We start from the raw sequence: 23,987 nt of genomic DNA, 5'->3' as shown, positions 1-23,987 counted from the left end.
AGGAAGTAGCCAAATAGCCTTAAGATTGTAGTATTCCAGCTCCTCATTGCTGTATCAGAAACGGTTTCTGGTGCTTCATAAATGTTGAATGGGTAACTAGAAAGGATTTAAGAACGAGCGTTTGGGAGAGAGAAGCGCCCCGTCATTTGGGTGCCCTAGTTTGCCCCTCCTGGAAGATGTGGAGAGGAGGGAGAGCCCCGCTGCCCCGCTCCAACAAAGGGACGGCAGCGCGTGCTCCGCAGAAGACTCCAGAGCAGCCTGCCAAAGCTCAGATCCACCCTTGCCTTCCTTTCCCCGGCCCCTCGGCCCCGGCGCTTCCTCCCGCGCCGCTAGGCGGGCGGAAAGGGCAGCGGGCGCCTTTAAATGCTAATGAAGTCGATGCCCAACTCCGGAGCCAACTCTCCCCACCCTCTTCCCTCCCCGGCCCGTGCGCCGCCTAGAAAAACTTGTGCGGGGCCATTTTTGGGGCAGTAAGATCCAACGAGGAGCCCAAGAGCTAGCGCGCAGCCCGAGAGCTCGAGCCGCCTCCGCCGCCAGCGCCTCGAGATCCGCACCGGCCTCCCGGAGAGCGAGCCCCGGCCGCCGCGACCTCCAGCCGCGCTAACCGCCGACCAACCGCCAGCGAGGCGCCCGAGGGAGAGCGGAGGAGGCGGCATGAGCGAGGCGGGCGAGGCCACCACCACCACTACCACCCTCCCGCAGGCTCCGGCGGAGGCGGCCGCCGCGGCCCCCCAGGACCCCGCGCCGAAGAGCCCGGCGGGCGGCGGCGGCGCGCCCCAGGCCCCGGCCCCGGCGCCCGCCGCCCTGGTCGCAGGCAACCCCGGCGTGGACGCGGCCCCCGCGGACCCGGGCACCGCGGCCCCCGCCTCTTCGGCCGCCGCGGGCAGTGAAGACGCGGAGAAGAAAGTTCTCGGTGAGTCAGGCCCGGGAGGGTGGGGGCTGCCCGGGGCGGAGGCGGGATCGCTGACAGCACGAGGTCCCTGGGGACGTCGGGTCCCCGGCGCCGGTGGCCGCGGGTCCCGCAGGCGCTGCTGAGCGAGCGCGCTGCGCCCTGCGCTCCCGGCCGCCCGAGCGCGTTCTTCCTGGTCCTGGGCCCGGAGATCGGGTTCTTAACTCGGGTCCCCTAGGCGGGCCCTGTCGCATCCCGTGGCGAAGCATCCGTCGGTGCGAAGGGGAAAGGAGCGGCAGTCGGGAGAGAGGACACGGGGTTGGGATGGATGTGGATGTAGGGATGGGACAGGCACCCACGTGGGACGGGGACTTTGGAGTCCTCGCGTAGGATCTGGGTGAGGAGAGCATTTCCTTCGGGGAGAGGAAGGCGCTCAGAGGAGACGGGGGAGGGAAAAGTGGAAAGGCTTCTTGCTGGGAAGGCTCAGGTGTCTGTCCCTGACGCCCTTCCCACGGGGGCGCGGGAACGAGGCCATGCTTCTGTCGGCCACTTGCCGGCGGAGAGGTGTTGCAATCCTGTCCGGGAAACTTGGGTCTTAGTCCTGCGTCCTCCGCCTTCTCTGTGCCCGCTGCTGCCGTGAACCACTGAAGTGTTTACCAATCACTCTCTCTTCCTGGATTGTGGGAAAGCCTTTGGTGCAGCAGCTGAAAAAACTTCGTCGGAAGTGCGGGTATGACGTTAGTTCACAACAACGTTATCTTGGGACTCGTAACTTAGGGAAGGGAGCTCGGATGATGAGGTGTTCAGGTCGGGTGGGGGCGCAGAGCATCACAAAGGATGGCGGTGGGCGTTGTTGGTTTTGTCGCGTATTTCAGCCTTCTCTCCTTAAGTAACGCCCTGTGTGAGGCCTTAAAACAGGCTCACAGAGGGTGTGTGCTCTATCACTCTCTCTTTTTTTTTAAACGGGGAAGGTGAGAGATGGTGTAGGATGCTTCCGAGAAATTTTCAGTATTTTGGATGGGGCGTATTTGATCTCTCTGAGCCTTGCCTGCCCAGTTTTCTAGGAAGAAAATTGGGGGAATAACGTGAAGAAAGTTTAATAAGATTCCATGTTTCCAGCCTTGAGAGGCCTGTTTTCATGTTTTTTTGTTTTTCCTCCTCCCCACAGGGCAGAATTTTACTCAGTTACTGTCAAACAACGTGCTAAATGTAACATGTGCAGGTTGAGAAACAAAATAGCCCTCATTTCCCTGGGCTAAAAGTTGCTTCAGTCCAGTCCGTGTCATATTGTGATACTGTTTGCAACAAGTGTGTCTTGGAACACTTCCATGCAAAATGTCAGAGAGACAACCTTGGCTTATCCAAAGCAGTGTTAGTATATATTCTTAATTTGACTGATATTCACATAAAGGAAATTTTTCAGTTTTTCGCTTGATCCTTGTACCTTTCTGGATCTAACTAAACTCCTGAATTTTAAACTGAAGCAGATATCTTTAAAGATGAGGAAACAGATCAATCAATTTCCTCAGCCACCAACTGCTCTTAAGGCACATCCCTGGTGATGATGAGTCTGGAGGTCTTGGATCTTTCCACTGTCATTCCAACTCTCAAAAGCAAGGACAGCCTTCTGCATGACATTTCAATACTGTCTCTGTCCAGTGTGTTCTGCCATCTCCTTTCCTCAGCCAAGCAAGCACATGGTGCCTAAAATGTGCCAGGCGCAGTGCTGACTGAAATGGAATTCTGGTTTGGGACTCTCACATTCTAGTTTTTACAAATGGTTCTAAACTGCAGTGCATAGCCACAGGCCAGGGAAAGTAGTTGACAGGACTGAGGGAAAACTTTCCCCCCTAAATGAAGCCTGATGGTCTTCCTCCGTCCCCATCTCCCATTCTGTGTATATAAAGTGAGTTTATGGTTTTAAAGCAAGAAGAGTGCATGGATGTGTTTGGCCTTATGAAGTCATTAGAAATATTTGTGGAATTAGGAAATTTTTAAAAACTACAGTGGGAGTAAAAATAACCTGCAGCCTGGATTGAAGTTATACTTGAAAATCACTTTCATCTTTCTCGCTCTTAGTGTTGCTTTTCTAATCAAGATAATGCCTTTGACAGTACCTATAGACATTAACTATATGAAAATGAATCAAAAAGAGTTCCTAACTTTATATTCTCCTTATATTTTTCTAGGTCATTAATTTTGGGGCAAATGAAGGGAGACACAAAAAGCGTATCATTTGAAATAATGTGCGATTTAAAAGCATATGATTTATCAAAACCAGTCATCTGTGCACATTTGGATCCAAAGCATAGAATGTTTTTTTCCTCTTTGCCCTGCTGCTCTAATTTAAATGGCCTAAAACTGAAGATTTTAATAGTTTAATCTCTTCATTAGAGAGATCTTCCTTACTTAGCCTAAGAGCCGGAGATTCCTCAGCAAATGGTGGGCTGAATGACTTTGAAGACATAAAGAGTTTTTTGTTTTTCTTTTTTTTTTTTTTACAAAGAGAGCTAAAATACTTCCCCAAGCATATCAATCTAGCAAAACTCAGAACTAACCCTGCCCACAGCAAAGTAAGTCCTAATTACTGTTTTAGTCTTGAATTTGAAAGCCAAATCTTTATTGTTTATCCTTGGAAATTAAACACTCTATATCGCATAGAAAGGTAGCATGGATTAATGTTAATTGTTACTTTTATTTTCTACTAAGCTTTTTTCTTTTTTAAAGGTACTCTATTGTCCCATTATCTATTTCACTGAGTCTTGATAATTGCTTTATGCCTTTCCTGAATTTAGGCATAGGCATTTCTAGAGGTACTGGATTTCGTATTCACAGTTGATTCAGGGGAGTCATCTAAAATAATAAATGGCTGAAACAAATATGAATCTACAAAGTATAAATTCTATGACCATACTATTTGTTTAGATTCCTTCTCTTGGGTTCTATTAAGATCTGGCATTCTACAGAAATGGTCCTACTCATGAGGGAAAGTAGAGACAATAATCAAGTTAAAGGGGAGGAGGTGATAAGAAAGTGCTGAGGGTTTGATTCCTACCAAATGGAGAGAGTAGGGTAAACAATGAAACAGAATCCCAAATTCATCACTGGTTTGAAGAGGCCTGTTACATCATGTCTCAGGGTGGTAAGTACAGAACTGGGCTGAGCCGGCCTCAGTTCTATTATTACTCTTGGCTTCTTTGCTAGGCCCCCGTCTGGCACCCAGACAAGTTTCTTCAGGTCCCTGTAGATGAGCTATTAACAAGGAGCTACTATTTCACTATGTAGTTTGCTGACTATTTCAAAGTGTGATGAAAGTGATGTGTTAGGTGGTCGGTACTTACCTGGTTCACGTGTCTACAGTTGTTTTCGTTGTGACCCTTCTTCTGCACTTAGAAAATTTTTCAGTTGTAAAGCTCTAAAGAGCATGTTTTGTTTCGTTTCTCTTTAAGCAGTGTTTCTCAGTTTTAATTATGGCAAAATTGTATAGACTTATGACCACTCCTTATCTTAGGACTTTATTGAAAAGTTTCATGAGGAAGAAAGGTTTAGTCTTTCTGAAAAGTACTTCCCTGTGATAGCTTCACTTGCTCCATTTTCTTCTCCCAGTATACTTTGGAGTTAAGCTTTTAATGGTTTCCTCGGGTATGTTTAGGCTTTAAATAATGCTATCAAGACCTTAGTGGTATGAGCTTTATCTTTTTGTAGGTCAGATACTAATTTATCTGTTTGATCCTATTTTAGCCACCAAAGTCCTTGGCACTGTCAAATGGTTCAACGTCAGAAATGGATATGGATTTATAAATCGGTATGTGTGTGCACCTCTACATGTTTTAAATACCTCCTTGTGCTGTGCCACCTGCTGTTGGTGTCTTTCCCCATACTTTATGAATGGCTTGTGTAAGTTTTCAGATTTCTGAGCACCGTAAATATTCTCATTTCTAAGCTACTGATCATTAAACATTAATTAAAATACCTTTCTAAAACATTGATAAGTACTTATACAATCTAGTCATTAAAAGAAAAAAAAGGTGGCGGTGGGGAGGATAAATTGAGAAATGGGAAGGGCCTCAGGATAATTGAGTTGGTATCCACAATTTCACAGATGGAGAAGTGGAGTCTTAGACTGGTTATGCAACTTTCCTAAGGTCGCACAACTAGTGAGTAATTGAGCTGGATCTGCAACCCAGGTCTGGTCCAAGTCCGGTAGAAACCGTAGTGTTTTCTTTAAACCATAGTAGCTTCTAACCATATAGGAATGAGAACACAGCTGTAAGCTATGGGGGTATTCTGATGTTTTTATACGATACCATCATTTTCTCTATTCCCCCCTCCCAGGCCTCCCTTTTAAAAAAAATTCCTCCAGTTTCTTCCTTGTATGTTTTGGTGGGTGGTGGCAGTTTGGGGCGGGGGGGTGTTTTAGGTTTCAGTGTAAGGAGAGCCTAGTTCACAGCTGTGCCCTGTCCTTTTAGCTGTCTTGCTTTGCTTTTGCTGGGAGGGAAATCTAGGGCTCTGGTTACACACCATGTGATTTAGAGAGAGATGAGAGGAAAGGGATGTTTCTGTAGGTTGAATCTGTATGCTTGGGTCCAAGCACTGTTGTCGTATGGAAGAGTGAGGTGGATAGCTTTTGGGTTTAGAAGTTTTTAAGGAGGATTGATTTGAGGCATCTGAATTGAGTTTAGAGGAGAAACAAACATTTATGCTGTGTTTTGAGGTCTTAGGATCTAAACCGTTCTTTTAAGTTTTTCTGCATACCTAGTCCCTTTAATTGTGAGCTTTTTGTCTTCCAACAGAAATGATACCAAAGAAGATGTATTCGTACATCAGGTAAGAGTGATGATAAATGTGACATTTGCTTTGTGCGGAGAGGGGCGTCTGTAATGTGTTATTATCCCTTTCCCAAAGTGAAGTTTTACACATTACTGTGCTACTCGAAACTCTTTCTGGGACTTTATTTTGGCAAGAGAGCCCAGTTCTACATTTTAAGATTTGCACGTAAGCTCTTCTGTCCCATCATAGTAACTGTTTTCAGACAGTTTTTATTTTTGCAGTCTAATGAAGTAATAATCAGACCACTTTCTAATTTTTAATGCCTTTGCGTCTTTAGCTAAAGCCCTTCTGTTTCCATGTTAGCATCCTATGCTCCCTGACTGTGGTTCCCTCCTTGTGTTGGGCTGGACTCCATCTTCCTTTCGCCTGGCTGTGTATTGGTTCAAGCTCCGCCATCAGAGCAGCTTGAACTTGGAGTAAATAGCACAGGGAAGCGGATGGTTAGGGTGTGTGTATCTAAGACATTAGGAAACTCCCAACTCCCAGCATAGTCCTCTCTCCTGCGAGAACGAGACACGCTTGGCTCAGGCCCAGGTCAGAAAGGCCCGCAGCCCCCTAGATTCAAAGGAAATGTAGAAAATGGGTAAACTATGGAAAACATGGGCCTCTCTGTACAGAAAGCTCAGTCTTCTTTACATTCTTAGCCTAGGATGTTATTCTGTTGGTCTGTATCCTGGACTTGTTTGGCAAAATAGGTTAAAAGAAGCATTATGTGCGTTTACTGTTCTTTTTGTATATTTAGTATTCAGTGAATTGTCTCGCGTATGTGTGCAGTTCTCAGTGTATAACAACAGAGAAGTGCAGAGGCAGGTACCAATACCAGCACATTCACCTCCAGGGCTCTGTCAAGCATCTGGTTTTCTGTGTTTTTGTTTCCTTCTGTTCAGGATTGTGTGCGTAATGGGGTGGGGTTTGGAGACTGGCGAGAGTGATAGCTAAGAAAAAGCTCTCTGGTTGTGGTTTCTATCAGTTATATTTCAGTAGCTCCTGGGTAACTGGAGTAGATTATTTGGTTCAGACACAATGACTTTTAAAGTCATAACAGACCGAAGGGGAGTGTTGCTTATAACACCTAGAGGTTAATAGACCTTTTGGGGTAAGAACGCTGCCTTTGGTGACTGCTGGAGTAAAAGGACCTCACAAGTTTCTGTGCCTGTGGCCAGCTTCACTGACCTGATTCCAGCCCCCTGTGAAGTTGGGCGGTGAGTCACCTCAGTGTGTTGAGGCTTGCCCAGTTTAACAGGAAAAGGGGAACGAGCCGGCAGGGAGGGGCTCTTTTTGGACTGGCTGAGGGTTCAAGGCCTGCGAGTATATCCTGTCCTGAACTGCCTTTTTCCTCTCTGGGTGAGGTCTCTGCCCTATTGGCTCATTTTTTTTTTTTTTTTTTTTCCTCCCTCCTACTCAGAGTAAGGGAAGGGCTGGATTACACATGCCTAATCGCTTTATAAAATAAGGTTGACCTAGTTCCATAGAAACTCAGAGCCCCTTTAACTATTTAGAGATACCAGCTAAAGAAATGGGGAATTCGTTGCAGGAATTATTCTCTTCCCGCCACTGACTGAAGGAGAGAGGCCTAGTCATAAGCAGATATTTAGGTGCAGATGTTCAATGCAGGATAACATCTTCATTAACTTTTAATGTATTATCAGGGAGTGTGTAGGGATAAGTTGACATACTAATGGTGTGATGAGAAAAATTTGAATAAATATCATAGAGTTACAATACAAGGGGTATAAATGTCCCCCATCTCCCCTCCTCTTCCCCCACCTTCTTCCCCCGGGCTGTATTTTTATAACTTCAGATAAATCCCTTATCAGCCTCCAGTTGGTTTCCTCATCCGTAAAATGGGAGGGGAGAAGGTGATCAGCAATGTTTTGTTCTTGAGGTAATTTCGTATATTCTGTCAGAAATATTTATCCCCTTGGCATTTTTAAAATTTCTTCGAGGTTAGCAGTTTCTCTTGTGTCTCCATATTTTAATCTGTGTCTCCGTATTTTTGTGTTTATGTGTGTATATAAGATTTCATGAAGGCATCCCCCCACCAGCCCCCTGCACTGATGGAGATGTAGTCTGAATCTAAGACACTTAGCAGAGTGAGGGAACTCATCTATCCAGTATCACGACTAGGTCATCAGGCTGCAACTGGGCATTATGTTTAACCCACCTACCACGATGAATTTTGAAGGCTAACATGAATCAAGACAGTAATGTGGAACATAGTTTTATAGTGTTTTTTGTTTTGGTTGTGTTGTTGTTTTGGAGATCCAGGTTAGTTGGGAGAGTAATTTTTAAAAGTAATGTTAGATCAACAATTTCTTCAGTATAACCAGTAAACTTGAGAGCAATGAAATCTGTGGCCAGTTTTGGCACATACTTCATTTAAAATTTTCTGTTCTCTTGACAGACTGCCATCAAGAAGAATAACCCACGGAAATATCTGCGCAGTGTAGGAGATGGAGAAACTGTGGAGTTTGATGTGGTTGAAGGAGAGAAGGTGAGAGGAATTGTGGCTGGGTATCCAGGGTGCTGGCACAACTCGCTTGCATAGTAAATGGTCTCTCAGCCCTTTATGAATTTGTCATTATGTACCTTGTTTGATGTAGTACAAAAGAACATTTTAATTTCTATTTTAATAAATGATTAACCCTATTTAATCATGGAAGGAAAAGCTAACTTCTCAAGGTATAAAATAACATATTTTATTTTGGTACCAAGTGTATATTCAAGTGTAGTTTAAAATTAAACTGTTTTATAGTATTAAAAATAGATAAAAGCTGCTTTGGGGCAAAAGCTATCTCTTTTTAAGGTTTTTAAAATAACATTTATTTCTTAAAAGTTAACGTGTGCATAATAGGAAACCAAAAAACACAAGAAGCAAAAAACAAGGATATCTTTTTCTAAGAGTAAAGTTTTTAGGCTGTGATTTGTAAGCACTTCTGCACAAATAATACACAGTAAAGAATGTTTTAATCTCAATAAAAGAAGATTCAAATCAAATATGATCATTATGTTTTCTCTTTGGCTTGGGTTTTGGAAAGCCAGAGGCATCCTGAGAGACTGTATAACAACCATCTTCAGATGGAGAACAGCCCAGGAAGCTAATGGGTCATCTTGATGCGCATCTACAGATTTTTTTTTATGCTGTTATATACTTAATTCCAATATTAGTAATGTCCTTTATGCTTTGTTTTTAATCAACAGCATAGTCTAGGTATCAGTCAAACAATATAGGATAAGAATAAAAACATTTTAAAGCCATATATGGTACTGCTGCCATGGAAGCTGATCGTGGCAGCTGAGTTACAAGCTGAGTGAATGACTGCTTCACTCCCAAATGAGTGCTCTCTTCACATACACACCATTCATTCCATAGCCCATATTCTTCGCAGCTCTCAAACTGTTTTCTGTTTTGAAAGAAAAACAACTTTATTCCACCTAATGTAGAAATTTAAATGATTTCTTTACCAACGTGATCCCCAGGGTATCTTGCAAACCTCTTGGAGTTTCAAATTATCTACCTGCAAATGCTGGCCTGTAATGATCTCTAATGTCTCACCCAACTCTTAAAATTTTGTTTTGCCAGGTTAATTTTACCTCTGTATATTTTCAGAATTTGAGGTTATACAAATTGATGTAGAGTGGGAAATGTGCTCTTTTGAATCTCCTTTGTCCGAACTTTTTATACTTTTGAAGCATTACTTTATCCATCTGTCCATATGAGAATCCGAACGCTAAGTCTGTTTCAAGGATAAGAAGAAGGTTTAGAGAGGGACTACATTTGTGGACACTGTGTATGTAAGCGGACGCTAAGTCAAGGACCCTTCATTCCTGCTGCCGCCAAGCTGGGAGAAGTTTCCCTCTCAGTAGCTCAGTGCTGGACAGAGCCATGTGAGCCCACAAGTGCATTCTCTTAGTACCTCGCAGAGTAACGTAGGTTTCAACATTTTCTAGGAAGAGAACATTATCTCAGTTATTTTCCAGTGAGGAATATTCCTCCTGGTCTAGCATTCCTTTGTTACAGTTGCATCGTATTTACCACTCTGTTCCTTAAACAGATATATACTTCTCTTGAATCAAACAAGAAGGCAAAGGTTGTGGAAGCAGACAAGCTGTATACATTTATTATTATTATTTCTTTAACTTTTTATTTTATATTAGAGTATAGTTGATCAGCATTGTGTTACTTTCAGGTGTCAAGCTGTATACATTTAAATCAGGACGTCAAGCACCTTGCTCACCTTATTAAAACATGGGTGTGTTTTTTAGGTCACCGAAGGAATCTCTAGTATGTTCTGCCAGTGTTCAACCCTCTGGCTATCTAAGGCTGTGCTTTTGGCTTCTTTTTAACTCCGAGGCTGTCTTTGCTTCTTCCCTTTCTCAGGGTGCAGAAGCAGCCAACGTGACTGGCCCAGACGGCGTTCCTGTGGAAGGGAGCCGATATGCTGCAGATCGGCGCCGCTACAGACGCGGCTACTACGGCAGACGCCGTGGACCGCCCCGTAATGTACGTTGTCTCTCTCTCTAATCAGTGATTGAAGAAATGCACACATCTAAACTCAAGTGTGTATACTTGGAGCACATAAATGCTGTATCTTCTCCTGGAGACACACTGGGTTTTTTTTGGCGGCGGTGGGGGGGGGAGACGGGAAATTTTTCATGTCCAGAATTTATCTATAGCCACTGGTCTTATGGGAAACTTGCCGTTCAGCAGTTGTATCAGTTTGTATGTATTTGGCTGCCAGGAAGAGTCATTTAATTATCTTGTACCAAGAAGGCTTAATGAAGGTCGCTGTGCCAAGGTTGTCAAAAAGGTTTTCTCTTGCTTTGGCCCTTTTACCAGCCAGAGCCGCGTCATGCGGCGTTCACTGGGAAAGGGGACCGGGATTCCCGTGACCCCTTGAATCTGTTGTTCCTCCCTTGTTAACGTCTAAGAAAGTCAGCCTTTGGTTGGCGAGGAGGAACGGGGAACGGCTCAGGAATAAGTGATGAACAGTGCTGGCCACAGATATATCAAGTCATTTGCCTCAGTTACATAGCTGTCTTATTCAGCATAGCATTTCCCATCATTTCAAAGTAAAGAAGCAGTAAATAATTCTCTGGATTTTTAGTTCTTTAGATTGGTACCAATCCAGGTGGAAGGGCTTACAACCAAGTCCGGCTGGAGTTTTCTTAGGAGGCTCAGTTTAAAGTATTCTCAAGGCACCCAGAAAGACTCCCGTCCAGTTTGTGGTCATGAGGATCCTATTAGATGTGAGTCATTTTTTGATGTTTCTAGAGTTAGTACCTGGGATTGGTACTATGGAATAAAATCCGAACACTAAGTCTGTTTCAAGGATAAGAAGAAGGTTTAGCATCACAAGATGCTTTGTGAGCACAGGATTGTGGCTATGTATAACATCCAAGGAAAACTTTTGAAAAATCGCACCAGAAGAAAGGATTTGCAGATTGAGAATGATTTATCTCTACACTTTGATAGATTAATATCTTTCTGTTTACCTAAATGCTTCCTCTCTTCATTCTGTCATCTTCACACGCAGCCCAAACTGATTTTTATCAGATTCCTTATGACATCTTGTTTTTCTATTTCTATATTTCTCTTACCCATGTTTTGCTTATCCTATGTGATTTTTAAAAATAAGCTGTGTAGGGGGTGGCAGAAATGAGCTACCATAGCATTTACTCTTTCAAGTTCACCAGGTTCACGGAGTTCTAGTTGTAATTACTTTGATTTCTAGGTTAATTCAGAAGTAAGAGTGGGCGAAAACCTTTAGTGAAAACTTTTCCTTTGAAGGCTTTTCTCCTCAGCTGGAAATTCTGAAGTCACGCATGTGAAAGATACTTAGAAATAAAATTATCAAAATTCTGAAAGTAAACATAAATGATGGTTTTCTGTTGTGCTGTCTTTAAGTCCTAACAGCTTATTGAGTATGTTTGGCAGTGGTGGTGCCATTGTTCTTATTTTGTAGAACTCTTGACGAAAGACCTGGCTGTAGAGGACTCAAAAGATACAGAGAACCTAAAGAGAAACCCTCACTATTTTGGTGAACATTTTCTGTGCTACTATGTCTTTACATAATTGGGGATTGTACCTGATACAGGCTTCAAAAAGTGTAGAATGGCTTGGCTTTTCTGAAATTAGACTAGTTGAGGCCGTAGTTGAAGCTTTTCCTCTTTGGGAATTGAGTTGCCCACGTGAGCTTTGTTCTGGAGGACTCTAGATCTTAACTCTCCTCAACCCCAATGTCAGTCATTTTATTTTGTTCATTTTAAATTTTTTCATTTTCAAAAATTGTAGTTGCTTCCCTTAAGACTACCTTTGGCATAGCAATCCCCCTGTAAAGTAGGATTTGAAATAAAAAATTCTTTGAGGGATGTTTAGCTGTTTGCTTATTATTTTTCTTTTTGAGAGAAAATATTAGTATGTGATACGGTAGTTTAAATACAGGAAAAAATATAAAATGAGTCAGTACTTCCCTTGTTAATAAGGTTTATTATATTCAGAAACTGTCTGTATTTATTACTTACTACTGTCTATTAAAGTGCAATTAAAACTTTATTCCTAAACATATAAAGAGAATCATGCCATAAGTCAGTGGTTCTCTTTTGGTTTTTGGACCCATTTATATGCTTAAATATGGGATCCCAGAGTTTTTGTTTACGTGTGTTTATACCTATTAATATTTATTGTATTAGAAAGTAAAGCAGAAATTTAAAAGAGTTTATTTAAAATAAGCTCATTACTTGTAAACATAAAAAACATTTTTTTTCATGAAAACTATATTTTTTAACTGAGAAGAGTGGTGTTGCTTTATGTGATTTTTTTTGTAAATCACTGATCTCCGGTTTAATAGAAGACAGCTGGATTCTCACAGCTCCTGCATTGGGGCTGCCAAGAGGCCACGTGTCACTGTAGTTTCTGGGTGATTCCCCTCCCCTCCCCCCCAAACTCATGAGAGAATGAGAGGGGAAAAAGACAGATAGCATCTTACCGGCATTATGAGAATAGTTTGATCTCAATAACCCCCTGGGAAGGGTTTCAGAGACCACCCCCCTCCCATCCCTACTTTGAGAACTGCTCCAGGAAGCAAACCACTTAGGACCAACCTGTTGATAACACCACAAAACATATTTTTCTCGCCTTTGCCCCAGTGGATGGCCAATGTTGGGGGAGATACATTTGGTGGAGCTAAATATTCTAAACTTGTATATGTTTTTTGGGTGGCTGGTCAACTGATATACACCAGTTCTAACTAGATGCGAGCTAAATTCGTTAGAGATTGATTGCACTTGCCTTTCTGCTTCTTGGTATTTCATGTGCACAGATCTCCTGAAATCTAAATGTGGTTTATCCCAGGTAATCACCTGATAATCTGGGTTAAATGCATTTTTGTCCATCTAATAGAGGGGATTGTTCCTCTGGGGGAGAGATTGTTCTCTTCCATGGACATCCACCCTACATGGTACTCCTGGGTTCTCACCTTACTGGAGCATCTTCTGAATCTCTGTTTCCTTGCCTCGCTAGTGCGCTGGGGAGGAGGAGGAAGGGAGCGGCAGCGAAGGATTTGGCGCCTCAGCCGCTGACGGGCAGCTCGCTGGGGCCCTGAGTCAGCGGCGCCGCCCCCAGTACCGCCCCCAGTACCGTCCCCAGTACCCGCGGCGCTTCCCGCCTTACCACGTGGGACAGACCTCTGACCGCCGCTCCCGGGTCTTTCCCCAACCCAACGGAACGCAGGTAAACTTGCACCGGGGGCTCCTCTTCAGCGGTCCTCACCCCTCTGTCTGGCCTCCGCCTCCGCCTCCGCCTCCTCCTCCAGCACCAGTGGCCGGAAATCAAACCTAGCTTTTGGCTTCCCGACGCTTCCAAAGCGGACTAGGCGGCCTTCTCAGAGCAGTCATTCCAGTCACACTTCTACAAGCACGACCACCTGGGCCGTGCCTGTAACCGGGGACGCTGGGTGGACAGGGTACAGTTCTAGTGTATGGAAGAATGAGAGACGTAGAGTAGAGACAGCTGGTACGTGTAAGCGCTGAACCCTGAAGCCAGGCGGGCCTGGATTTGAAGCTTGCCTCCGTCTGTGAGCTTTTGAGGTTAACGTGGCCATTCATTGAATGGAGATAATTGCCTCACTGCGGGGTTGTGATGATTAAATCAAAGGTAAAGACCTTAGTGTGGTGCCTCAGGACGGGGAATGTCTATATAGTCCTTAATTTAGATGAAATAGTGTTGATTATTAAGAAAACCTAACGCAGAGTGGAGATTGTTGATTCTCGATTGGTTCTCCTTTTTACTGCAAAATATTGATACAACTATCATGAACTTGACCTGTAATTAATAAGCCTTTTAACAGCTTTGCAGTTCCCAGGAAACTTGGTAATCTCGGGATAGGACATCATTTTTGTTACTACCAGCTACAACTTCTTCCCTTAGTATCCTTGGTTTTTGTTTTTTTACTAAGTGTTTTGACTGAACATTATGTTCAGTCTGTTCTTTGCTGCCCTTTTCCCTTCCTATCATGCATGACTGTGTTCTTTCTACATGGCTTCTTGTTATTTTTCCCCTTCTACTCTTTAACAGCTGTCCCTGACAAATGTGCTAAAAATAACAAGTAGCCTTACATATATGGAGAGACTGGGTACATGGGGCATAGTAGGTTTCTTCAGAGGGCAGCACCCTGGGCCTCTAGGAAATGAGGACAGGAAGAGTCAGGGAGATTGTAATACACATTTATTTTTAGGGCATTAGTAGTACCTTCCTGAAATAATCCTTCTCAGTATTAGCATATACGTGTGTATCATACTTTCTTGAGACTATGATGATTATTTTCTAGATCGTTTGAAATAAAGTATATTTCACCTTAGGAATGGGAGGTTCAGAGCAAAGGGGTTCTTTGGTGCGATGCAGAGGAGCAAGTTGAAAACTAATTTTGAAAATGTGCATGTTCTGGTAACCACATTTAGTTCTCTTAACTTGGGTTGAAATTCTTACCCATTTAATAGCTAACATGAAGTCTTCAACAGTCTTTCCTTAGAACCCTTCTAATACATACCATGTTTAATATTCAGTGACAGAAGTCGGCTTAAGCCAACCAACAGCACCAAACGAAAATTCGTAAAACTCTCTTCTGTATAGCTTAGGCTACTTCCAGGTTGTCCATGTAATGGCTTAAAACTAGAGAGAGATCTCTGAGATGGTAAATATTGTTGAGGTCAAGTGGAAAAGTCTTTGCCAACAATTTCTACTATTGTATATACAAAACTGTGAAGTTTATTGGACACAACAGGAAAAAAATGAAAATATGCAGGCCCATAGTACTTCCCTTCTGTACCGAGGACGTAATATAGCATGATATATCAGTGTCCAGAGGACTTCCATTTTTTTTAAGATAATAATTCTAGGTATTTGAAAAATAAGTCGAATTGGTTACTGAGCTAAATCAGCTGTTTGTAGTCTGTGAGAAAAGAATTATATGACAGAGGAAAAGGAGCAACATTGTTTGGCATCCACCAAGGGACAGATGTTTGAAATCAGTTCTTAGTTTTCCCTACAGCTTTATGGAGTTGGCAGTGGTATCCAGATTTTTGTTGTTGTTGTTACAAATGAAGGGATTTGAGTAGTTGAAAGAATTAGCAACTTTTACCTAAGGTTACATGGGCAAGAAGTGGTAGAGCTTGGTTTAAACTCAGTCTGTCTGTCCAGTCTCTTCCCATTCTATCATTCCAGTAAAGGCTTATCCTTTATACGTGTTCGTTGCTGTTTCTGTGTGTGTGTGCGTGTGTGTGTGTGTGTGTGTGTGTGTGTGTGTGTGTGTGTGTGTGTGTGTGTGTATCAGTTCCTGAGGAAGCAGCAGCTTTGCTTGTTCAGAGAAGTAAGGGAGGCTCATGTGTTTGGGATGGTGTGAGTGAAGAGAGGGGTGAGGTGAGATTAAGGTGCTATCTTAGGGCAGGTCAAGCATGCTGGGTAGACCAAGATAAGAACTATTGACCTACCCCAAATGTGATGAAAAGCCAGTTAAGGGATCTAAATAGGGAAGAAACGTATTTGAGGAATCACTGGACAGTTTAAGGAGGCTAGACCACGGTTGGCAGCAGCAGAAGTAGGGAGACCAGCTAACATACTTCCTCCATGGAGAGGGGATCAGAGGGGCATGGATTAGAGTGCTAGCAGTGGAGGTGTGAGGAGTGGTCAGATTTAGGAAATGTTTTCAGCATGGAAGGGGCAACATGTGATGATGGGGTGAACGTGTGCTGTGAGGAGTAAAGGGTAGCTTTGTGAAGAAAGGCCAGGTTTGCGCGGAAACACAGGTCATTTGGAGATCTTCTCTTGGGCAGATCAAATATGCCACACACACACACACACACACACACACACACACACACACATTTACGCATGTGTAACTTACAGTGTGTGTGTGTGTTCCTTATTTCTGCCTACTAAAATGGCCTGAGGTTAATGACATGTTAATAGCACTGAGCACGCCTGGCCCCCAGTTTTTCGTTTATAAATACCATTCTCCAATAAAAAGAAGCCCCTCTGGAGAAACGGCTGATTTCGGAGCCAGGCCACAGAGAGTACAATATGAGCCTGGAACATCTTGCTGCGCCAGAAAGCAAGGAAGCGCTCAGAGAATGCTGGAGACGCGTCCAGTAGGCCATGAGCCAGCTGGGAAGGGTTCCCTTTGGCCACTAATGATAGTAACAGGTTATAACTCACTGAATAGCATAGAAGACCGTGAGTCTTTACAGATATAGACAAATAAATATATTGAACTTGATAAGGAGTGAAATATTTACAGACTTTGAAAGTACTTCTTCACAGAATCCTCATAAATTACAAAGGGGGATAGAGTAAACTTACCATGGAGGAGCCGTACTGCTTCTCAAAGTGAACACTGTCAGTAACGGTACGGGTTGAAACCATATGCCGTCTGGCAGGATGCAGTGAGAAGAATCCAGTGCCACTTCTGTGGCTTCCCTTCCAAAGGTGCCTAAGCTACATCATGAGAAGACACCAGACAGCCCCAACTGAGGGATATTTTACAAAATGACTGCTCCTGTAACCTTTAAAAGTGTCAAGGTTGTGAAAACCAAGTGAAGATTGAAGAACTATTCAGATAAAGAGACAACTAGATTCAAGGCATGGTTCCAAATGAGTCCCTTTGCTGTAAAGAACATTACTGGTGAAACTCAAGAAAATGGAGTCTGAGGGTTAGAGTCTATACTTCCAGCTGTCCTGTAAGTTTGTGATTATTTAAGGAAAAAAGTTGGAGAAAATGGGTGCTATTTCAGCATGTTTATATGCCTGGAAGGAAATGATGGAGGAGAGAAGGGGCTGGGGGATTGAGAGTTCAAGAGCCCTAGCAGGCCAGAAAGAGGGGCTGGCTTTGGCTGTGAGCATGGACCACTTAATCAGTCTAATGAGAGAAGAAAAAGCAAATGCAGTAGGTTGGTAGATTTGATGGTGAAAGAATGTGGAGATTCTTCTCTAATTGCTTCTCTTTTCTTAGTGAAATACGGAGAAGGAAGGGATATTACTTTTGAGGGGAAAAAGAAAAAAAGATTGAGATGTGGCTGTATTATAAAGAATTTCAGAGATTGTTGGTGGGTTTTTTTGTTTGTTTTTAGCTCTTTCTTCCCCTGGAAGTTCTGCAATATATTATTTCCCCAGCTTAAAATAAATTTCTCAAGGAAGGATATTTTATTTTTTTAATGCTATACTTCAATAAATAATGCAAACAGATGAAAGGAAAAAATTGTGAAAGGAAGCAATCAGAGGTGAAGGTGTGGTGGAACCTTTGAATGTAGAAACCATTACCGTATTGAAGGGATACCCAGTTTGTAGAATGAGTGGGTCTGAGTTTGAAAAGATTCTCTTTGCCCCAGTGTGGTACATCATTCCATTTCCTTTTGTAATAGAGGTTTTCTTTCAAGAGGTGAATGGACCACTTCAGAATTTTTAATATTGTAAAATAAATTTAGGTGTACTGGGATAAGGCAAAAGACTGTCAAGTGGGAATGAGTCTTTCTTTCTTTCCTGTCATTCACACAGATCTAATCAGTACATAGTTCACTGTTAGAATTGAGAGTTCCCAGCTCCGTAATGAAGCCTTTTATTTTCTCCTTTTAAAAAAATTTCTGAAGGCAACTGTGTGCCGTGTCTCATATCCTGTAGCCTGACACTCATGTTTGCCTCTCCATGCCTCCTCCTAGGCGGGTGAGATTGGAGAGATGAAGGATGGAGTCCCAGAGGGAGCACAACTTCAGGGACCAGTTCATCGAAATCCGACTTACCGCGCAAGGTACCGTAGGTAGGTAACGTTTTCTAAGAGCTAATGACCGATTGCAGGACTTGTGAGCCACAGTAGGATGGAAGAGGACGTTGCAGGTCTGTTTTGTGTATTTATTATGTAATGAGAAGATGTGGCTGTTTGGACTGTATGTCCAAGTTGTGGGAGGGGCTCTGCCATCATGTTTTCACACGGCTGTGTGGCATTCCCCCTGCTCAATGATTAGGATTTTTAGGTATCCCTGTACCGGAGCGGCATTTGCTTCTGAGAACTTTCCCATGATGTAAAGTCATACTGGATTTTTATTATATTTAACGAGATACGCGGAAATGAATTGATGGGTCATTCATTCGGTGGTGGTGCTATGAATGGAGGGAGAGTTGGCTGCCAGCGAGTGTTTGGGACACTGAATATTCTGATAACCGGGGCGGTCTAATGCGGGGGTTAAATCAGCCTGCAGATCATATCGTCTGTGTTTAAATCCCCACCCTACGATTAGCAGCCCCTGTGTAGCTGTATGTCCTCCGGCAAGTTTCAGGACTCCTCTTAGACTTAGTTGCCAGCTTACGCAGTGGACAGTAAGGGATATTCTACCGCTGTCAATAGGGTTAGATGTACTAAGGCGTTTCAGGTAATCAGTATGATGCCTGGTATAGTAAGCCCTCAATAAATTAATCGATTAGTACTACTACCAACATTGTTAAGGTTAGTGAAGGAGGGACTTCCCCGGTGGCACAGTGGTTAAGAATCCGCCTGCCAATGCAGGGGACACGGGTTCGAGCCCTGGTCCGGGAAGATACCACATGCCGCGGAGCAACTAAACCTGTGTGCCACAACTACTGAGCCCGCTCCCTAGAGCCTGCGAGCCCCAGCTACAGGAGCCCACGAGCCACAGCTACTGAAGCCTGTGTGCCTAGAGCCTGTGCTCTGCAGCAGGAGAAGCCACCGCAATGAGAAGCCTGCACACCACAACGAAGAGTAGCCCCCGCTCTCAGCAACTAGAGAAAACCCACGTACAGCAATGAAGACCCAACACAGCCAAAAATAAATACATAAAATAAATAAATTTATTAAAAAAAAAAGATTAGTGCAGGAGTGTTATTTTATTTGTTTTATCCCTTGTGAAGACTGGATTGGGCTAGACTCCCTACGATTCTCTTTAAGCTTTTTAAGCCTTCCTGTTCCTTCACCCTGTCCTTGAGGAGCTTCATTCCCGAATGACGTTCATACCACCCTGAAGTGTGGCAATATGGGTTTATTGAGAGGCGAGTAAGTATATTACTTGGGGAAGGATTTGTACCACTCTACGTCGTCTTTTCTCCCAAGATTCATTTCAGTGTTAGACGTAGTCATTCTAATGATTCATTACAAAGGACTTTGGAAATAAAAGAGGCTTCATAGAAATGTCTTCAGGAAAACAGAAAAAAGACAGTAGTGTATGTGAACCCCAGCTCTGTCAATCTCTAGCTGTGTGATCAAAGTTGCATTTGACCTTTTTTGACCTATAAAAGCAGCAATCCTTTATGTTTCAACCAAACACTTACCCTCTTTAAATGTCTTGGTTTTCTTACTGTAAATCTTAAACTCACAATATTAGCCCTGAAATTAAATTAGATAATTAACGTGAAAACACACCAGCACAGGCTTTGGCACACAGTGAGCGATGTTCGTTTGTTTCCCACGTCGAATCCCCTTAGACTCCACTGCATGCTGTCCGTGGAGGGCAGATATGGGAGCGCTTTTGTTTTTTAATTTTTCCATCCTCAGTGCCTGTCAAAGTGCCTGGTAGGACCATAGTGTATGTTCGGTATATGTTTGTTCACAGTGTTCAGGTGAAGGGGGAAGATGACAGAAAGATAGGGTTTCTTACCACACCTTTGTTCCACTTGCCTGTGCATAATTCTAGCAGTAAGTCTTGATCCCTTGACTTTTTAATCTTTAAAAATAAAACCTGGGAATTCCCTGGCGGTCCAGTGGTTAGGACTCTGCCCTCTCACTGCTGAGGGCCCAGGTTCAGTCCCTGGTTGGGGAACTAAGATCCCACAAGCTGCGCAGTGCAGCCAAAATAAATAAATAAATAAAACCTGATGTTCTTGAGGGCATCTGTTCTCTTTTCTCCTGTGTTCTCTGCTCTAGGGGCCCTCCTCGCCCACGACCTGCCCCAGCGGTTGGAGAGGCTGAAGATAAAGAGAATCAAGAAGCGGCCAATGGTCCAAACCAGCCACCTGCTCGCCGTGGATACCGGCGCCCCTATAACTATCGGCGTCGCCCCCGTCCTCCTAATGCTCCTGCACAAGATGGCAAAGAGGTGAGTCCAGCCAGCCAGAGGGGATGCTGCCAGATCCTCCTTAATCATGTCAAGCTTTAGTGTTCCCTTCTAAGAGTGGTTTTATAACCTGAAAACTGAGACTTAAGATACGTATAATATGTATCATATATTTTTGTGTATAACATTGTTCATTTATGTGTGTGTGTGTGTATAAATATATATATATATATATATATATATATATAGAGAGAGAGAGAGAGAGAGAGAGAGAGAGAGAGAGAGAGAGCCCTGCACATATCACAAACCAAATATTTGAATTCAACCAGTTAACATTCTGGCTAAAACGTTAGAGCTTTCCAAACAAAAGACAGCGTTTAGAGAGAGGAACCTGCTTCTCAGCACATGTTGGAAGCAACTGTATATTTTTAATGGCTTTTTACTATGGAGAGTGGTGGCGTTTAGTTGCCATTTGGAGGCCATTCTTCTGCGGTTCTAATTTTTTCCTCATACTTTGAGAGTAGTTAAGATTTTGCACAGTGATTTACCTTCACAGATCCCGACTTGTGAGACCTTTCAGTCTTGAACTTTCCACTGCCGTATGAATCAGTTAATTTCTCGTTTGTGGTTTTGTTGTGTTTTCAGACCAAGGCAGGTGAAGCACCATCTGAGAACCCTGCTCCAGCCCCCGAGCAGAGCAGTGTCGAGTAACATCGGCTCCCCAGGCACCTTCACCATCAGCAGGTAGGAGCTCGGGTGGCCGGCACAGGAGCTGATATTCTCTTTAAGTAGCACTGATTTCTCAACAGTAGCACAGATCAGTCTCAACTAGTTGTGTAATTCATCTGGGCCAAGTTTCTGATCTCCATCAGGATTCTGGAGAAAGAGCAGCTTTGGTGGTAAAAATATCTCTGAGGCTGATCTTACTTTGCTAGGCATTGGGGACGCAAATATGCAGACAGAGTTAATGAGAGTCAAATTCATTTTTCTAGATAGACAGTTGTTAACTATTATCACCACCTCAGAAAACTTTAGAAAGTTTTACTTTTGTGACACCTCGTGGCCAATTTGATAATTTTAAAGTGCCTGACAAGGCCTCATTTTAATAACAGAGGACTGTGATCGGTAGAATAAACAAGAATGTGGTTTTTTTCTTCCCTTTTCCCTTTGATAACCAACATTATTTATTTTGAGGCAGTATGTGTAGTACGTGAGAGCCAGTGGGTTTATATATCCAGTGCAGGAGCTAGTAGTCATTAGCCTAATGATCTTGAGCAGTTTATTTATCCTCTGCAGCGGTACTGTTGGCTGCTGGTAAAATGATACTGACTAGATTCCCCACTAGGGTTGCTGCAAAGACTTAGTGAGATAACACGTATGAGTGCCTAAGCAGGACGCGGCAAAGAGTAACCTCTCCATAAAAGTGAGCTTGTTTTGGGCTTCCCTGGTGGCGCCGTGGTTAAGAACCCGCCTGCCAATGCAGGGGACACGGGTTCGAGCCCTGGTCCTGGAAGATCCCACATACCGCGGAGCAACTAAGCCCGTGCGCCACCACTACTGAGCCTGCGCTCTAGAGCCCGCGAGCCACAACTACTGAGCCCGTGTGCCTAGAGCCCGCGCACCGCAACGAAGAGTAGCCCCCCCTCGCCGCAACTAGAGAAAGTCCGCGTGCAGCAACAAAGACCCAGCGCAGCCAAAAGAAAAAAAAAAGCTTGTTTTTCTTCATTGTTGCTTCCTGCTTTTTTTCTGTCTTCTTGTTAAAGATCCTGGACATTGTATTTATACAGGTGGAAATATACTGGAAAGACTGGCTCAGCGAGTCTTACAAGAATTTATAAGCCATAGTTGGTTTCATTCTGGGCTTTTCGTCTAGCAAGTCCTGAGAGTTTAAGCTTTTAGTATTTCTTGGTTGTTGCCCTTTCCGTTACATAAATAAGGACTTCGCTTTTAGTTGAAAGGTTGCAAAGCTCATAGCAGCAGTGTTATTTTTCCAGAAATTGTTCAGATTTCGTAAAATTTTGAGATCATTTTAAGTTTCCACTTTTTAAATGCCATCTGCTTTTATATGCAGAGGTTTGGGATTTCAATTATCCTTTCACTAGGTAGACAATTGCTATGCTGAGAATATTCTGTTTTATCTCTGGGTAGTATGGATAGTTTCTTATAGAAATAAATTCTGTATTCACACTTGCTTGCATTAACTGACGGAATTATATATTAATCATTTGGCCATAAACTTTTACTTGGTGACATTATTTTTAGGTATTGTTCCTAAGGAAATAATCCAAACTATAGGGGGAAAAAATTTCTACTATTTACAATCTAATGTTGGAGAAGTGGTTAAATACTGTGGTATATCCATATTAGGAGATACTGTATGGCCACTAAAATGAGTATGAAGAATTATCAATGCTATAGTATCATTTATTTGAAAAGGCTTCATGATGATAATTTTCTTTTCTAGAATTTTCTAGAATTTTTACTGTTATGTACTGACTGTTCTGGTTTGTAAAAATGTTTTATTAAAAATTTTCCATTAAATTAGCGTTTCAATTTACAAATCTATAAAAGATACACGGTGTAAGATTTTGTTTAGAGCTTTTGAAAATTGATTTTTTGAACTACATAAAAAACATAATTTTTGCCTTTTTATTCTTTAACTCTTGATCATCTTGTCACTCTTCATAAGTTTGATTTGAATTTTTTCCAGGTGACCTAAAGAATTAATGACCATTCAAAAAATAAAGCAAAAAGCAGACCGCAACCTTACCAACACCAAAGAAACGTCCAAGCAATAAAGTGGAAGACTAATAACCAAAACGTGGACATTAGAATGTTCACTACTATTCTTTACGAAGCAAACAGCTACACGACGAGAGTGTCAGCCAGTTTTTCCAGCAGCTGAGATCCTGGGAATGCCTGCACAGAACAAGAGAGCAACCTCCCCGGTTTCAGCAGCCACTAGGTTTATATTTTTTTCCTGGTTTTTACTGTTTTGGTAATATGAATTGAAAGAAGAAATATTAATACCACATGGGGAGACCCCCCCCCCCAACCAAAGAAATCTAAAATATGTAGTAAATGCTTTTTTTTTTTTCCTTTTTTGTTCATTTTGGATGCTGGTGCTAAACTTCCAAGTGTCATGAGTTAAAAAGAAATTTTATGCCCTTATTTATTTTGAGGATGAGGGGAGGATAACATTTTGCTTTCCTATGTGACTCTCTTTGAAAATGTGCAGTATGAAATTCCTCAAAAATAAAATTTTTACCCTTGAAAGGAAAAGATGTATAGCTGAAGTATGTTTTCCTATCTCAGCTGGAGTTGTTTTGTCTTTTTTGGTCTTTTTTCGTCACTTCGTTCGCTGAATAGTAAGCTCAAAGCCAAATGTATAGGTGGAATACTGCTCTTTAATAAATGCAGGCATATGAGCTGAGAGCATAGGAAATGGGGTTATTTTTGGAATGAACAAGTTCACATCTGAGTTCAGCAATAGGCATGTTTGGTTTGGTGCTCTTAGCTCTTGACTAATCCTCGTTGAGATGGTTGATGACATTTTGGTCAACAGCTTCCTTTAGATTAATGAAGGGGTTAGTAGTTCTAATATCCTTGAACTTCTAACCACAGAGGTTTTCAGCACCAACTGCTATGTCGTGCTTATATATATGTGTCTTGCAGAAAAGAGGAAGGGGGCCTCTTTGCAACCGCACTACAAATTTCT

General features: G+C 42.8%; 1 protein-coding gene across 3 annotated transcripts; it reads left to right on the top strand.

The window, feature by feature from the left end:
* Positions 1-439: 439 nt before the first annotated feature.
* Positions 440-23,551, top strand: YBX3 (Y-box binding protein 3). Of its 3 annotated transcripts, XM_004281172.4 has the most exons (10): positions 447-913; positions 4,631-4,694; positions 5,683-5,716; positions 8,124-8,213; positions 10,101-10,223; positions 13,242-13,451; positions 17,927-18,024; positions 20,140-20,311; positions 20,915-21,013; positions 22,980-23,551. In XM_004281172.4, the coding sequence occupies exons 1-9, from the start codon at positions 655-657 to the stop codon at positions 20,978-20,980; spliced, it is 1,116 nt and encodes a 371-aa protein (XP_004281220.1). In that variant the 5' UTR covers positions 447-654; the 3' UTR covers positions 20,981-21,013; positions 22,980-23,551. The 3 variants fall into 3 exon arrangements, with proteins under 3 accessions (XP_049550906.1, XP_004281220.1, XP_012392663.1); XM_012537209.3 differs by lacking the exon at positions 13,242-13,451; XM_049694949.1 differs by lacking the exons at positions 20,140-20,311; positions 20,915-21,013; positions 22,980-23,551 and adding an exon at positions 18,769-19,866 and having other exon boundaries at positions 440-913.
* The last annotated feature ends 436 nt before the right edge of the window (positions 23,552-23,987 follow it).

The sequence above is a fragment of the Orcinus orca genome, chromosome 11 (genome assembly GCF_937001465.1).
Source record: "Orcinus orca chromosome 11, mOrcOrc1.1, whole genome shotgun sequence".
In the NCBI taxonomy this organism is placed as follows: domain Eukaryota; kingdom Metazoa; phylum Chordata; class Mammalia; order Artiodactyla; family Delphinidae; genus Orcinus; species Orcinus orca.
This window is presented reverse-complemented; position numbering and strand designations above follow the sequence as displayed.